Source organism: Scyliorhinus torazame, chromosome 18 (assembly GCF_047496885.1).
Source record: "Scyliorhinus torazame isolate Kashiwa2021f chromosome 18, sScyTor2.1, whole genome shotgun sequence".
NCBI classification, from domain to species: domain Eukaryota; kingdom Metazoa; phylum Chordata; class Chondrichthyes; order Carcharhiniformes; family Scyliorhinidae; genus Scyliorhinus; species Scyliorhinus torazame.
The window spans coordinates 41,305,921-41,323,867 of NC_092724.1; the positions used below are offsets into that span (position 1 = coordinate 41,305,921).

The window sequence follows — 17,947 nt, forward strand, 5'->3', positions numbered from 1 at the left end:
TAGCACGAGGAGACATAGCTTTAAATTGAGGGGAGATAGATATAGGACAGGTGTCAGAGGTAGGTTCTTTACTCAGAGAGTAGGAGGGGCGTGGAATGCCCTGCCTGCAACAGTAGTGGACTCGCCAACATTAAGGGCATTTAAATGGTCATTGGATAAACATATGGATGACAATGGAATAGTGTAGATGGGCTTTAGATTGGTTTCACAGGTCGGTGCAACATCGAGGGCCGAAGGGCCTGTACTGCGCTGTAATGTTCTATTGTCTCACTCACAGGCATTGGGATCTATCCCCTTTGTCTTGGAGACCTTGGCCGAGCGGTGTTGAGTACTGGTCTCCACAAACAGGGACCAGATAGAACGGCACTCGTGGAGATTTACCAGATGTGCATGCCCTATGGGCAGGGTGGTACCCTAGCATTAATGATGCCACCAGGGAGCCATGGCAGTGCAAGCCTGGCACCTTGTCAATGCCACCTGGATGCAAGCCTGGCACTGCCATGGTGCCCAGGCAGCACAGCCAGCTAACAGGGAGCACTGTCAGGGGGCCAAGCTGGCACTTTTGCAAGATGGTGAGGCCCGGCGATCCCCTTAAAGCGATTTGGTGCTTTGGGGGGTGGGGGGGGGGGGGGGGAGGAGGAGGCGGTTTGAGGGTTGCTTCGGGGGCTTGAGAGATCGGGACACCATTTAAAACTAGCATCCCAATGTATCCCTGCACTGAGGAGTTTGGGCGAATGGGACTCCTGAGTGCAGAAAATGGGACTGCGAGGCCTTGGCCTCACGTTCCCTCCTGAGGTCCCTTATCTAATCAGAGTCAGGTTAGATAACGTTGTGTTTCTCGGTGCTGCGATGCGCTCGGTATGGGACATAGTTCCCATTTGGTTAAATCGCACCCATAGTGTTCAGTTTTCGTTGACAACAAACGATTAGACAAAGTGCCTATATTTCTCTTTGTAGGGAAACTGAGAAAGTTGGATGTGGGGGCATAAATAGGGTTCACTGGAACCTTTGTGTCATCTCTGCTTACAATTCTATTGTTTTATGTTTCTCAATCATAGGTGATGGCTGGGATTTTCCAGCCCTTCCTGTCGTGGGGTTTTCCAGTCCCATCAATGACCACCCCTTGATGCAGGTTCCGCGGTGGCGGGGACAGCAAGCAATGCAAATGGCCAATGACTTTGGTGGGATTGGAAGATCATGTTTGCAGCCAATGGGGAGTTACCTCTGCCGCCAGAAAAGACTAGCCAATAATTTGCTATAAAATGTGTATAGGTAATCCACAAAGAGGGAAAAGTATGAAGAGATGATAATGAGAGTTTTAGAGCTTGCAGGAGCTGTGTCATCATAGTCGGAGTTCGCTGCTGTCACCATCAGTTTCAATTTAGAGATCAGTGATCAAAAGGAGAAATACTGAACCAAACAAAATTTTTTTTAAAATATGGTCTCACCAAACTTAAACTTTACATCATTTGGAATTGCACAAAACCCTTAAAATGTGCCTCAAGCACTCGGCATTAAAAAAACACTAAAACATTCTGAAGACTAAAAGACAGTAAACATATTGAAAAGTGAATTTAAATACAATAAGTCCCCTTTAAAATTTTTCACAAACTCTATAATATTCTTTTGCTAAAATAAAAGCAAATTACTGCGGATGCTGGAATCTGAAACCAAACAGAAAATGCTGGAAAATCTCAGCACGTCTGGCAGCATCTGTAGGGAGAGAAAAGAGCGAATGTTTCGAGTCCAAATGACCCTTTGTCCAAACATTCTTTTGCTATTTCACTCTTCAAATGTTTATGGATGACTACAGAGAGATAGGAAGGAAATTTAAATATATCCCTACTCTAGCAGACAAGAAAGCAAAAGAATCATTTTAAGCTCCTGCAATCAACCTTTAAAAGAGAAAAGCAGGTTTGGGGAAGGAATACTTAATCTGCCCCCAACCCATTTTATTCTGAAACCAAATAATGATTTTCTTTCATTTTCATTCAAGCCAAATTTTATCAAATTGGTTGCAGTGAAAAATAATAAGTGCTTTGATTAGCCCTCTCCTAAACTTTCCTTCCATCTCAAGAGCTTGATATGGGTTTCAAAATATTAATGATTTCAATGGCTCCAATTCTGCACTTTGATTTATTTTACTTACTGTAACGTACCTTGGACACCACTGTTGTGTTTGAATACTATAAAGTTGATCTCAGAGGTTCTCATTTAGTGAGGTTCACAAGCTCTCTGACTATGCACTGTGGCCACGAGTACAGAAAGTTGACTGTAGTGTTGCTAACTTTACATGTTTTTAAAATCATATTTTTGTGATAAAGTATTTGGTGCCCAAGAGTGTAATTTCTTAAAGCCAGGAAAAAAACACCCAAGAATAATTAACATAACACCAATATTAGAATATTATATTGGCACTTATTTGATATCAAGATGTTGTGACTCAGTGATGCATAAGACCAGTGTTAGATAGTGTACAGTAAGAAGTCTTACAACACCAGGTTAAAGTCCAACAGGTTTGTTTCAAACACTAGCTTTCGGAGCACTGCTCCTTCCTCAGGCTCTTTCCTTCACTTCAGGAAGGAGCAGTGCTCCGAAAGCTAGTGTTTGAAACAAACCTGTTGGACTTTAACCTGGTGTTGTAAGACTTCTTACTGTGTTCACCCCAGTCCAACGCCGGCATCTCCACATCTTAGATAATGTACACAGATAATGAGCACACTTCCTATCACATCTTCTACAGAAATTCAATAGGATACAATTCAAACCTTTGGGTGCACATTTAAACTTTTTAGATTCCAATAGGGCTTGGATCTCGGCTCTGTCACTTCTCAATTTAAAAATAATATTCAGCAAAAATAAAATTCGGACGGGTCTCCACGTCTTTACATAATTAGTGCTGACCGACCCAATAACTGATTACTGTGCAATGCTAAGGGTATACTTTATGTTCAAGGCTAGTTGCTGCCTCTAGTTTATAATAAAGTAGGTTAAGATCTCACACACATTTTATCCTTATGTTCTTTGCCCTGTTCTTTTGCACAGGATAGCACAAATGATTGTCAAATTTCAAAATCCACATTTCCATTCCATAACCTTCAACCTTACAATGGGAGAATAATCACCATCTAATTGAGTAGAGATAACATGACGTTTTTAATCCCATTGTTCATCAAGATTGACATTTAGATGCTGGCTGCATATATACTGGCTCCTGAGAATGTTGCAAATGAAGTTTGTTTCTTGCTTGTATCTCATTAAACACGTTGCTGTTGTTGTGCCGGTGCTGGCTGGAGTAACATAACATTTTGGGGACAAGTGTAAAATGTGAGAATTTTCATTTCTTTGCATTTCGTTGCCAATAAATTTACACAATTGTTTCACTGGAATCTTTCCTCACGAGCTTTAATGAAAGGAGAGAATGTTGAGTGGCATTATTATGGTCTGCAGCCATCAATTGGACCTTTTGGTTGGTCCTTCGCCATTCTGAGTAGAGTTGGCAGTGATAGCGGAATGAAACCTTTGGGCAAAAATCAGCAAGAGTTATTTTACAAGCACTGTATGTCTTCCTGCAAAATCCATCCTCCCCCATACATTTTTAAAAATAAATTAAGGGGCAATTTAGCCTGGCCAATCCACCTAACCTGCACATCTTTGGGTTGTGGGGCTGAAACCCACCCAGACATGGGGAGAATGTGCAAACTCCACACGGACAGTGACCCAGGGCCGGGATTCGAAGCCGGGCCTCAACGCCGTAGGCTGCAGTGCTAACCACTGCACCACGTTCCGACCCCCTCTCCCCCATACACTAACTTTCCTGAAGAGGTGGTGACATTTTGGAGTAGAACTTCGCATCAGCTTGGAAAGCAGGTTGATAGGCTAACATCATGGATAAACCCAACTATTTCCTCACTTGTCCCTGGTCAAGAATAGTAATCATAAGCAGGAATCAGGAAGCCTGGCTAAAAAAAAAATCTCTCTTGCCTGGAACAGGGACAGAGGCTTGTTACACCACCAAGTTAGATTTGGTGGTAATTAGCCAATTTGGTCCAGGCTAGGGATCGAACCATGAACCTTTCTGCTGTTTTAAGTTCAGGAAAGCAGCCCCCGACATAGGCAGTTTTTTTCCTATAATAATTACATAGGTTGATTTTTTCTTTATCAGTTATCGCGAGTTTAATTTGCACCTTCCAAATGAGTCAACAGAGTGGAAAGCTGTTCATATCAGACATTTATCTTCAAACATGGCATCGCTGAGTTTTGGACAGGACGCTTGAATTACATGTATCCCGTGCTCTGTAATTTTGCACACAGGAACCTGCCTAAACTTGGGCTTTGTGTTCGCATTTTCTGTAATGTGTGAATAATGCACACAGGAAACATACTTGGAAATAGTGCATGTATAAGTGCAAGGCAGAATGACATTAACAGACTGATACGGAGGACAATTGATTTAGCAAATTGCCACTTTTTCTGGGCCAAAGTACGAGTTCTGTTCTTGTCACTGTACTGGATTCATCCTGGAATGCAACAAAAGCCACTCGATTCTTCCCTCTACTGAAAAGCATCTTGCTAAATCCATCCTCACCTCCAACAAGTGCAAGGTTTTTTTTGACTTATTTGTCACTGGGATTGTGATCATCCGACCAGCTACCACTGTCTCTGCTTCCCTTGCCCTGAATTCATACTGTTCTTTAGTTTTTCTTTCATCTCCCCTCATGGCTATCCTAACTCACCTTATTTGAGAGTTATAAGAACATAAGAACTTGGAGCAGTAGTAGGCCATCTGGCCCCTCGAGCCTCCTCCGCCATTCAATGAGATCATGGCTGATCTTTTTTGGACTCAGCTCCACTTTCCGGCCTGAACACCATAACCCTTAATTGCTTTATTCTAATCCCTTTATTCTTCAAAAAACTATCTATCTTTATCTTAAAAACATTTAATGAAGGAGCCTCAACTGCTTCACTGGGCAAGGAATTCCATAGATTCACAACCCTTTGGGTGAAGAAGTTCCTCCCAAGCTCAGTCCTAAATCTACTTCCCCTTATTTTGAGGCTATGCCCCCTAGTTCTGCTTTCAGCTGCCAGTGGAAACGACCTGCCCGCATCTATTCTATCTATTCCCTTCATAATTTTAGACGTTTCTATAAAATCCCTCCGCATCCTTCTAAATTCCAACGAGTACAGTCCCAGTCTACTCAACCTCTCCTCGTAATCCAACCCCTTCTGCTCTGGGATTAACCTAGTGAATCTCCTCTGCACACCCTCCAGCACCAGTACGTCCTTTCTCAGGTAAGGAGACCAATACTGAACACAATACTCCAGGTGTGGCCTCACTAACACCTTATACAACTGCAGCATAACCTCCCTAGTCTTAAACTCCATCCCTCTAGCAATGAAGGACAAAATTCCATTTGCCTTCTTAATCACCTGTTGCACCTGTAAACCAACTTTTTGCGACTCATGCACTAGCACACCCAGGTCTCTCTGCACAGCGGTATGTTTTAATATTTTATCATTTAAATAATAATCCCTTTTGCTATTATTCCTACCAAAATGGATAACCTCACATTTGTCAACATTGTATTCCATCTGCCAGACCCTAGCCCATTCACTTAACCTATCCAAATCCCTCTGCAGACCTCCGGCATCCTCTGCACATTTTACTTTACCACTCATCTTAGTGTCGTCTGTAAACTTGGACACGTTGCGCTTGGTCCCCAACTCCAAATCATCTATGTAAATTGTGAACAATTGTGGACCCAACACTGATCCCTGAGGGACACCATTTGCTACTGATTGCCAACCAGAGAAACATCCATTAATCCCCACTCTTTGCTTTCTATTAATTAACCAATCCTCTATCCATGCTACTACTTTACCCTTAATGCCATGCATCTTTATCTTATGCAGCAATCTTTTGTGTGGCACCTTGTCAAAAGCTTTCTGGAAATCCAGATATACCACATCCATTGGCTCCCCGTTATCTACCGCACTGGTAATGTCCTCAAAAATTCCACTAAATAGTTAGGCACGACCTGCCCTTTATAAACCCATGCTGCGTCTGCCCAATGGGATAATTTCCATCCAGATGCCTCGCTATTTCTTCCTTGATGACAGATTCCAGCATCTTCCCTACTACCGAAGTTAAGCTAACTGGCCTATAATTACCCGCTTTCTGCCTACTTTCTTTTTTAAACAGTGGTTTCACGTTTGCAAATTTCCAATCTGCCGGGACCACCTCAGAGTCTAGTGAATTTTGGTAATTGGTGCATTCCATCAGGGCCAGGAGACTTGTCTACCTTTAGCCCCATTAGCTTTCTCATCACTACTTCCTTAGTGATAACAATCATCTCAAGGTCCTCACCTGTCATAGCCTCATTTCCATCAGTCACTGGCATGTTATTTATGTCTTCCACTGTGAAGACCGACCCAAAAAAACCTGTTCAGTTCCTCAGCCATTTCCTCATCTCCCATTATTAAATCTCACTTCTCATCCTCTAAAGGACCAATATTTACCTTAGCTACTCTTTTTTGTTTTATATATTTATATAAACGTTTACTATCTGTTTTTATATTCTGAGCAAGTTTACTCTCATAATCTATCTTACTCTTCTTTATAGCTTTTTTAGTAGCTTTCTGTTGCCCCCTAAAGATTTCCCAGTCCTCTAGTCTCCCACTAATCTTTACCTCCTGCTCCATGCACCCTATTCCCACTGAACTGACACACAACTTAACTATTACTAAAATAGGAGCCAGAAAGATAACAAAAACAGAAAACACTGGACAATCTCAGCAGGTCTGACAGTGTCTGTGGAGAGAAAAGGTAGCTAATGTTCTGAGTCTGGATGACTCTTTGTCAAAGCCGCCAGAAAGCTAAGTTCTCTCTCTTCAAGTTCTGGCTCTCTTGCTATCAAATCTGCAACATTACCCCCTCCTCAAAATACCAACATTGACCCTCTGACTTTGCAAACTACCGGTCATTTCCAACTTCTTCTCCAAAGTCTTTGAATGTGACTACTCCCAAATGCAATCCCATCTTTCCCAGAACTATTTTGAATCCCTCCACAATCGGATTTCCGCTCTGCCATAGTACTGAAATGGCTTGCATCAAGGACACAAATGACATTCCATATGAGTGAAAAAGCCTCTCTCAACCAGTCTGCAGCCTTTGACACGCCTCTCCTCTGTCATCCAACAAGGTGGGAATACATTTGCCAGATTCCATTTGAATTTATCAAATTATAGCCAGAGAATCACTGGCACTGGCTTTCCTTCCTCCGCCTTTATTTCTGGTGTACCCAAAAAGCCTAACGTTGGTCCTCCCTCATTTCACATCCACACACTTCTCTTTGGCAAATAATCCGAAAATGCAGTTTCCATGAGTATGCTGCCGACACCCAACGGCACCTCACCACATTGCTCAGATACTCCACCACCTCTAAATTGTCAAACATCCAAAACTAGATTATCAGAAATTTCTCTAATTAGGTTTTGGCAGACCAAAGCCACCGCCTTCAGTCCCTGTCATCAACCTGGACACCAATTTTATCCCTCTCCCTGATAACTGCCTGAAGCTAAACCACACTGTTTGCAGCCTTAGTGTCATAATTAATCCAGCGACAAGCTTCTGATTCTGCCCAAAATCTAGGAGAAAATTGGGAAAGGCTGCTTACTTTTTCACTCACATGGGATGTCATTTATATCCTTGATACCATCACCATTTCCACCTCTGTTCACCGCCTGACTCCATCACTGCCTCATCTCACGAGCTACTGAAGCCCTCATTAGTACCTTTTTTACATCAGACTTGATCATAACACACTCCTGGTTGGGCGGCACGGTGGTGCAGTGGTTAGCACTGCTGCCTACAGCAATGAAGGCCTGGGTTCGATCCTGGCCTCGGGTCACTATCTGTGTGGAGTTTGCACATTCTCCCCATGTCTGCGTGGGACTCACCCCCACAACCCAAAAATGTGCAGGCTAGGTGGATTGGCCACGCTAAATTGCCCCTTCATTGGAAAAAAAAAATTGGATACTCTAAATTTAAAAAAAAACACATTCCTGGCTGACCTCCCACTTTTTACTCTGTGAAGTGAGGTCATCCAAAACTCTGCTGTCCACGTCCTAACTTACACTCATCATCCCTGTGCTCACTGATCTACATTGGCTCCTGATTAAGCAATGCTTCGATTTCAACATTTTCATCCTTGTTTTCAAGTCTCTCCATGGTCTCATCCTTCCTTCCTTCTCTGTGCAACCTATTCCAGCCCCACAACCCTGTGGGACTGTGCTCCTCCAATTCTGACCTCTTAGGTTGCCCCAAGGGGATACAAAAGTCTGAGAACACACACGAACAGACTCAAAAACAGCTTCTTCCCCACTGTTACCAGACTCCTAAACGACTCTCTTATGGACTGACCTCTAACACTACACCCTGTATGCTTCATCCGATGCCGGTGTTATGTAGTTCATTGTGTACCTTGTGTTGCCCTATTATGTATTTTCTTTTAGTTCCTTTTTTTTTTCATGTACTTAATGATCTATTGAGCTTCTCGCAGAAAAATACTTTTCACTGTACCTTGGTACACGTGACAATAAACAAAGTCCAATCCAATCCAATTTTAACCATTGGCAGTCATCTTCAGCTGCCAGACCTTATGTTCTGCAATTTGCTCCCTAAACCTTTCTGCCTTTAAGATGCACCTTAAAAATTCTCCATTTTTGGCAAGACTGCTGTAATAATTTAGAACTTTGAAGAAGGCAACATGCCCATAATCCTCCCTGCAGCAAATGTGAAGGAATAAATCTCCACAAAAACTAGAAAAAAACATTAAACTTTGCCAATGGATTTGAAGGTATGGGGCCGGATTAAGTTTTTAAAAAATAAACAAATTGAAAATTTGGGCAATCTCATTTCCATAAACCCCTATTAAACTTGGAGCAATGCAGCTTGGTTGTATTCGATGCCTGTTTCTCATTGACTGGTACTATTCCCTTTTTGATTTTGCAGTGGATACCTGAATCATAAATCAGATGACACATTGATATTTGGATTTGAGGTTTTTGTATCCCATCAGTCAGAGCCAAATGTTCATAGCACCTTTTAAATTAATGTAGAAGCCAAGTCTCAAAATCAAAGTTCTGGTTACTGCAGAAACCGTAATGGAGTGAAACACCAGTATGGATCTTTTGCTGATTGAAAGATGGGCAATGTAATTCTCCATCCAATTTGAAACCTGTAAGGGCCACGTGAGTTTATAACAAAAAAAGGTTCTGACATTGAAAACCTTTTCAAAGAGGGATTTGTGATCTAATGCTGTCAATGTGCTATGTACACACGTACACACACACACACAATTGCTGTAGGGCAGCACGGTGGTGCAGTGGTTAGCAGTGCTGCCTCACGGCGCCGAGGTCCCAGGTTCGATCCCGGCACTGGGTCAGCGTCCATGTGGAGTTTGCACATTCTCCCGTGTTTGCGTGTGTTTCGCCCCCACAACCCAAAGATGTGCAGCGTAGGTGCATTGGCCACGCTAAATTGTCCCTTAATTGGAAAAAAAATGAAATGGGTACTCTTAAAAAAAAAAAAGAATTAAAAAAAAAGATTTGATTACTGTACTATTGCTTGATTTCAGCTCATACACAAGTAACACTGACACAAGTTACCAGAGGGGGATGACAAAGGGAGACTCTCCCAGATGTCTAAGGATTAAATCAGTTGAAATGAACAAAATTACTCTGGAATGACTCAGGTGATGTTTAATTTCATCGAATTCCTAATATCTACTTACCAGTGTCCACAGGACATAGATGGTAAAAAGTGCAACAGTGAGTGCAATAAGTCCAACTGCCTCCAGGCGGCTGTTGAATTGTAGATGATCCTGTGCTCCTCTCAAACAGAGCCAGCCAGAGATTGCTGCTAATGGAGTGATGAAAAGAAAGCAAATCATGTCACAAAATAACGTCCTCTTCTCATTCCTAGGACCCGGATCTCTGAGCCACTGAAAGACAGGACAGTTGCATTACCCACCTATATAAAGAACACAATTTGAACAGATAAATACAGCAAAATTAATACCAAGGTAATAACCAGGATGGGTGGAAAAAATGTCCTTGGCGTGCAATGCAACAAATCTGTACATCAGTTCTTTATTTAAGTCTACGATTTTGATACAGATCGTGTGTGGAAGAAACCTTCTCCTAAAATGCTCTACAAATTGAATGATTGTCTGTAGTCTACTTTCTATCACAGTTTCTTTTTAACATTAGCACCAATTCCAATGGACTGAATGCATTCATAGCCCAATAATTATGGGCTGCATTTCAAGAGGGTTTAATTATTCAATCATGGTAATATGATACCTAATAAGAAGTCAAAAGGTTAGATGTTTACTTTCCTCTCTGTCCTATAAAACAGCTTTAAACACAATGTCCTAAGCTAAGGATGCTTTATGAATACAAGTTTCAAAAAATACATCCCTGCTCAAGTAATATCATTGGTACAGCTCTTTTCCTACCTTTTTCTTTCCTCATTCATTCCACCAGGTTTAATTGCATCATTACGAAGTTCTGCATTTACAAATCCATTCAAGAGTCGGGAAAGTATTATACAAAATATTGCCCAGCTTAAAACTTAATGCTCTATTTAGTCCTTTAAAATCTGAAAAACTGTTCGTAAAATCTTGCAAAAGGAATAAAATCCACAAAAGCAAATTTTAATCTGCATCGAAAATTAGAGAATTACTTTTCAAATGTTACCTTTAAACGTAGTAATGTAAAATGCATCTTATGATTGTTGTATTACACCTACCTCCCTCAAAGGTCTAGGCCTTCGCTCCACCACAAACTCAGTGTGGCAAAGTTCGCAGTAGCTGGTATTGGAAGATGAAAGCCATCGCTCTAGGCAGGTTTTGTGAACTGTCCCAAGTGTTCCAGTGCAATCACAAGGTGACAGCAAGCTTTCCAAATTGTTGCCCTCATGACATATCCGGCAAATTGGTCCATCACTGGAAATTAAATATATACATTTTATCAAGATCTGCACAGTGCACTGTATAAGAAATATTGTTCTGCACATTATAACCTAATAATGCAGTGATCTATAAAAGCCAAAATTCTGATTGTGAATTCCATAGCAGTGAGACAATTGCTGACTAATCAGTAAACAGATTATGTAATAAAGTTCTAGACTGTAACTTAATCTTGCCATTTGATGAGGCTTAACTATTTGAATTTCATACTCACATTTATTTCCCACTGTCAAATTATACACTCTTCACCCCTATATGTGCATTATATTTATACCAAGCAGAAAATGATGATAGACCTTTTTATCAGCAAAAGACAAATAGTCAAACAAAAACCTAAACTTTTATGATTTAAATATTTTAATAATGAGAGAAATTTAGCTTTGGTCTCGCCTCGATCTCAAATGTTAGTCAATTTCACAGTACATTTAAAGTGCAGGAGGCCATTCTCCTGCCTTATCCCAGTGATCCTGTACATTCTCTTTTCAAATAGCAATCCATTCCCATTTGATCAAATCCCTTTTGAAATACCTCGATTGAACCTTTGTCCACCTCTCAGGAAGTTCATTACGGACCGGACAACTGCTGTCTGGGTGAAAAAACATTGTCTCTCACTATTTTTAGGACTCGCATTTGTCTCACACTACTTTACTCGCACTACTTAGCCCCCTACTATACTCCCAGTGCACACATGACTGTGTGGCAAAATTTGGTTCCAACTTAATCTACAAGTTTGCTGACGATACGACTGTAGTGGGCCGGATCTCGAATAACGACGAGTCAGAATACAGGAAGGAGATAGAGAACCTAGTGGAGTGGTGCAGCGACAACCATCTATCCCTCAATCCCAGCAAAACTAAAGAGCTGGTCATTGACTTCAGGAAGCAAAGTACTGTACACACTCCTGTCAGCATCAACGGGACCGAAGTGGAGATGGTTAGCAGTTTCAAATTCCTAGGGGTGCACATCTCCAAAAATCTGTCCTGGTCCACCCATGTCGACGCTACTACCAACAGCGCCTATAGTTCCTCAGGAAACTAAGGAAATTCAGCATGTGCACATTAACTCTTACCAACTTTTACAGATGCACCATAGAAAGCATCCTATCTGACTGCATCACAGCCTGGTATGGCAACTGCTTGGCCCAAGACCGCAAGAAACTTAAGGGTGTCGAGGACACAGTCCAGTCCATCACACAAACCTGCCAGCCATCCATTGACTCCAACTACACCTCCCGCTGCCTGGGGAAAGCGGGCAGCATAATCAAAGACCCCTCCCACCCGGCTTACTCGCTCTTCCAACTTCTTCCATCGGGCAGGAGATACAAAAGTTTGAGAACACACACGAACAGACTCAAAAACTGCTTCTTCGCTGCTGTTACCAGACTCCTAAACGACCCTCTCATGGACTGACCTCATTAACACTACACCCCTGTATGCTTCACCCGATGCCGGTGTTTATGTAGTTACATTGTGTACCTTGTATTGCCCTATTATATATTTTCTTTTATTTCCTTTTCTTTTAATGTGCTTAATGATCTGTTGTGCTGCTTGCAGAAAAATACTTTTCACTGTACTTCGGTACACGTGACAATAAACAAATCCATCCATCCATCCATACTTTTACTCCTTTTGACTATTATTTTGAATCTGTACCCGCAGTTCTTGATGCTCTCAAGTGGGAACAATTTCTCGCGATTTATCCGGTCCTGAATCTTAATAAAGAAAACTACGATGATATGAGGTGCAAGTTGGTTATGATGGATTGGGAAACATTCAAAGAGCGCATAGGTGCAACAATTGTTTATTCCTTTCTGGCGCAAAAATAAAACAGGAAAGGTGGCTAAACTATGGCTTACAAGGGAAATTAGAGATGGTTAGATCCAAAGAAGAGGCATACAAATTGGCCAGAATTCAACAAAAGAGGACCAAGAGATTGATTGAGGGGAAAATAGAGAACGAGAGTCAGCTTGTGGGGAACAGGGACTTCCGGTGGCAGCCATGGTGAGTGGTCGCACACAGGGCAGCTCCTGCTTGAAGGTGTAGAAAAGAGCTCTTTTTACCCGAAATCGGCTGCAACTTCGACGGAAAAGTGTAACTGATGGTCGGAGGATAAGTTCCCCCCTGGAGTGGTATGTCTGCTGGTTATCAAACATGGCAGAAGGTGAAGGACTTGGCCAAGGAGTTGGAAGGGACCTGTGACGCAGCAGCCAGTGGAAGGATGGTGGAGGGGGAAGGGCTAGTGTAAGTAGCAAAGCCCCAGATGGCCTTCATCAAAAATGAGTTCTGCCAGCAGAGGAAGGAGATGCAAGAGGATCGCTCGCATGCCATTGAAAGGGTTGTGGCACCCCTGAAGGAAACGATGGAGAGGGTGGAGAAATGCTTGCAGGCATAGGGGTTGCAGATCCAAGAGATTGATAGGGTGGTGTCGGACCACAGCAATTGGGTGGTGGCATTTTACGGCAGACGTGGGGCTCTTAGGAGACCTTTGCAAAACATGGAGAGCAACGGTGGAGGAGCAGGAAAAGAAGTCGAGAAGGCAGAATCTGCAGACACTGGGCCTGCCTGAAGGAGCAGAAGGTGCGAGTGCCACGAGGCATGTTTCGAGGATGCTGGTGGGGCTGGTGGCGGAGGGGGTGCTGGACAAGGCCCCAGAGGTGAACAGAGTCCACAGGTCTCTGAGGCAGAAGCCTAGAGCAGGGGAGCCGCCACGGAGTGGGTGATCGTGAGGTTCAACAAGTTCGTGGAGGAGAAGATTCTGCAGTGGGCTAGAGAGAAGCGCAACTGCGAATGGGAGGGGATCAAGGTCCAAATAAACCAGGACATTGGAGCTGAGCTGGCAAAATGACATGCAGGGTTCAACAGGGCCAAGACGGTGCTGTATCGACAGTGGATCAGGATTGGGGTGCTCTACCTGGCGAAACTATGGGTGAACTATGAAGGCCGGGAATAACATTTTGAGACCCCAGAAGCGGCCAATGACTTTATCAAGGAGCACAAACTGGGCGAGAACTGAACTGAATAATTTTGGGTGACAGGGGTGCTGGCACTTTGAAGTAATTGAGAACACAAGACCATGGATAGATCGGGGTTGAAGGGAGGTTTTTTTTTCTTCTTTTCCTCCAATGTGGAGGGTTTTTTCTCCTTTTTACTCTTGGGTTGACAAAGGGTGCAGAGGTGAAAAGTTTGTAAGGGGACGGGTGTCCGCACCCATCTCCTGCTGTATGGGGCTGAGTTTTTTCTTTTTGTTTGTGTTTGGGGGAGAAAACCGGTGGTTCGAGATGAGTCTTTGTTTGGGGGTCAGCGGGGAACCTTCTTCACACAACAGAGTGGTGAGGGCGGGGAAGGGGTGGGGGTGTCAGCAGGAGGAGCCTTTGGGCAGGAGTTGCCACGCTGGCAGGTAATGCTGGTGAACGGAAGTGAGGTGGGGGAGAAGGCTGAGAGAGAGAGGTGGAGGATGGGGAAGGGAGGGTGATACGGCGAGGTGAGGTTGGAGGCGAAACATGATCAGGGGCGGAGAAGGGGGCCATCTTGGATGGACCAGGTACAGGGTGAAATTAACGGGGGTAGAGCTGAAAGGTGAGGATGGCGGAAGGTAGAGGGGAATGGAGGTGTAAGCCCCCGGTACGACTGTTAACATGGAATGTGCAAGGGCTCAATGGACTGGTGAAAATTTCACAGGTCTTTGCGCACCCAAGGAGTTTAAAAGCGGAGGTGGTCTTTCTGCATGAGACGCACCTTCATGTGAAGAACCAGGTTAGGCTCAGGAAGGGATGGGTGGGTCAGGTTTTCCACCCGGGGTTTGATTCATAGTCGCGGGGGGGTGGCAATTTTGATGAGTAAGAAAATGGGGTTTGTGAGCACAAAGGAAGTGAGGGATCCGGATGGGAGATATATAATGGTGAGTGGGGGATTAGAAGAGATGCCGGTGTATTGGTGAATGTATATGCACCGAATTGGGACGATGTAGGTTTTATGAGGGGGTTACTGGCAGTAATACCAGACTTGGCCACGCATCAGTTGATTATGGGAGGAGATTTATACATGTTCGAGAGCAGAGGGTAGATATGTTGACCCCCAGTTCAATGGGTAGAATACGAATGGCAAAGGAGTTGGGCAGGTTTATGGAAAAGATGGGTATTGTGGATCGTGACGCTTCAAAAACAGGTCACCTCCCCCAAAGACAAACAAAAAGGGGATACAAGTGACACTATGGTGTTGTTGGAGAAGTGTTTGCTTAACATAAACTTGGAGTCAAAGGAGTCAAGACTTGCTTTCTAGTTCTTATCAGAGCTTAACACATAGGATGTTTGAATTTTTGAGCCTAGAGTTTCTACCCATAACAAAACATGGCACCCATATAGCTCACATCCCACCTCCAACAAAAACAGGAAACAGTCACACAAACAGAACCTCCAGGGGTTGCTTTATTTCTTGACAGATTTTGAAGGTTAATTCCTTTCCCTCTTCAGGTTCCCCGTCATCTACTCCATACACCAAGATTCAAGAGACCATCAATGGTGCTTTTAATTTACACCTCCTAAGAAAGGTCCAGGTGCTATAGTCCATCTCCAGCCATCCACCATCTAAGGCCTATACAACACAATCCCATTAAGAATGGAACTTTGTCTGTTCTATCCCACCCTACTGCATTCAAGGGTATTAACATTCTGAACTATATCGGCATTCTTTTTTTTCCCTTTTCCCCCCCTTTTAAAAAAAATTTTGAGTACCCAATTCATTTTTTTTCCTATTAAGGGGCAATTTAGCATGGCCAATCCACCTAGCCTGCACATCTTTGGGTTGTGGGTGCAAAACCCACACAAACACAGGGAGAATGCGCAAACCCCACACAAACAGTGGCACTGAGCCGGGATCGAACCTGGGACCTCAGCGTCGTGAGGCAACAGGACTAACACACTGCTGCCCTTTATATCGGCATTCTATACACACAAGAGGAAGCTATGTGTTGCATTAGCACCTTTTTCATCATGTGAAAGCAAATATTGACTGACATCCATCTGAGTCATCAACAAACCTGTGTTACACACCACTGACACAGCAATGTATCAAAAATATGGAATCTGCATTGGTTTCGAGGAAGAGGGGGAAGGGAGAACGATTTTCCTGTAGAACCAGAACATTTACTGACTTAGTCCCTCAATAGTTTGCTGTTGCTTCATTATCCCTCCCTTATGTAAATGCCACCCCCCCATCCCTGCCCCTCTAAAACATTCATATCTGCATTCATCTAATTCAGGCTTTTTGAGCATCCCCAATTGTAATTACACCACTGGCAGCTGTATTTTTGGCTACTGAAGAAATTCCCTCTCCAAACCTCTCCTTTTTTTCCTCCTTTAAGACTCTCCTTAAAACCCATCTCTTTGACCAAGATTATGATCACCTTCCCTAATACTCCCTCACGTGGCCCTCAGCGTTTGCACTTTATTCCACCAAGGTGAAATATCTCGGAAAATTGTTATTGTGTTAAAGGCGCCATATAAATACAAGTTGCTGCTACAGGCATCCGGATTAAAATTAGAAAATTAAGGAGGTATATCACAGTTACCAATGGCTCACTATAATATCTCAAGCCAAACATGGCAGAGAAAAGAAATCGTAGTACAATATTTCAAAGCTACTAAACAAGATGACTCAAAACATTAGGAACAAAAACAGACAAGTGCATTTCCAGTTTCTCACATTAACACATCACCCCGATTTACCTTTGAGTGCTTAGAGCCTTAATGACAGTTGATAGCAGACGTCCATTTTTTGCTGTTACTTGCGTGACGTACTGAGGCCGTCCCACATCAGCTGCCGCTACTGTCTTAGAAAAGGTGGCATTGCCAGTACAATCACAGAGAGATCCTGGAAGATGACAGCAGTCGCCTGTTGTCATGGCAACAAGGAGTTAATGCCCTCCACATTCACGCTGCGTCTGAAAAACACAATATTTAGGAGCACCTATGTTTTAAATTAATTTAGTACAAGTCTAGTTTCATCGTCACCTATGAATATAAAGAAAACCTTGTTAACACTTACTGTACAGGCCCCGAATATACTACTTCGATAAAGGCCATCCCTACCATAAACTGTGAAAAGACCACTTGGAGCAACCATGTTGATCCTGTTAGATAGTGGAGGTCCATGAACTATCCATCTTACACATTTGTAATGTTATCTCTTAGAAGAGGCAACTTTACCAGAAAAACTGTAAATTTCAAGAAAAGCCCCGGGAAAACTCCCCACAGCATAGTGAGTCACTCCAGCAAATTGTTCACCAAATGGATCACTGGCTTAGGACTTGAGGCATATTAATCTTTTCTCTACCAATGTCCTTTGACTAGAGTTGTGCACAATTCGAAAAAGACCAATTCTGTCCATTGACAAAGACCTACTCAATTTCAGTCATTCCCTTCAAAAGCCCTATCTACCAAAATATATCCATCACCATCTTGAAATCTGTAAAACTTATATTGCTTCCCTCGAGAAGCTAGTCCAGATACTGGAGTTATCTTAATTTATAACCTTGGAACCATGTCCTCTTGCCCTAGAATTTGTACTCATACCGACCATCACTTTGCGACTCTGTTGATCTATTCCCCATAACAATTCAAAAGTAGTGAAGTCAACTTGCATAAAACCCTGGCCAGGTTTAGAATGCTGTGCAGAGTTCTGGTTTGCATATTATAAAAATGACAGGAGCATTGCAAAAAGTGCAAAATAGATACCAAGAAAGATTAAACAGATTGGGTCTCTTTGGAAAAGAGAGACTTACAGAAGGCCTGATTGAGACCTTGAAAATTATTAATGAGTTGAACAGCCTGGATGTGGAAAGAAAGTTTCCACTTGTGGGAGAGTTCAAAACTAAAGGCCATAAATACTAGACAGTTACGAACAGTTACTAACAAATCT

The 17,947-nt window shown here is 42.9% G+C and overlaps 1 protein-coding gene and 1 long non-coding RNA gene across 11 annotated transcripts in view; one reads left to right on the forward strand and one right to left on the reverse strand.

Moving 5' to 3' along the window:
* Positions 1-2,601: 2,601 nt before the first annotated feature.
* marchf2 (membrane-associated ring finger (C3HC4) 2) overlaps positions 2,602-17,947 on the reverse strand; it is a 53,202-nt gene continuing 37,856 nt past the window's right edge. For 8 of the 10 annotated variants that reach the window (XM_072482655.1, XM_072482648.1, XM_072482653.1 and 5 more), the window contains 4 exons: positions 16,756-16,970; positions 10,814-11,009; positions 9,795-10,004; positions 2,602-3,520 (listed from right to left, as the gene is read on the reverse strand). In XM_072482655.1, the coding sequence (XP_072338756.1) occupies positions 3,368-3,520; positions 9,795-10,004; positions 10,814-11,009; positions 16,756-16,931 (735 nt within the window). In that variant the 5' untranslated portion in view covers positions 16,932-16,970 and the 3' untranslated portion in view covers positions 2,602-3,367. Of the gene's footprint in view, positions 3,521-9,794; positions 10,005-10,813; positions 11,010-16,755; positions 16,997-17,947 lie in introns of all 10 variants that reach the window. The other 2 variants (XM_072482658.1, XM_072482651.1) reach the window with 2 other exon arrangements.
* On the forward strand, positions 9,985-12,649 carry LOC140395160 (uncharacterized). The gene is made up of 2 exons (XR_011936118.1): positions 9,985-10,085; positions 12,115-12,649. It is a non-coding gene; the product is annotated as an uncharacterized lncRNA (long non-coding RNA).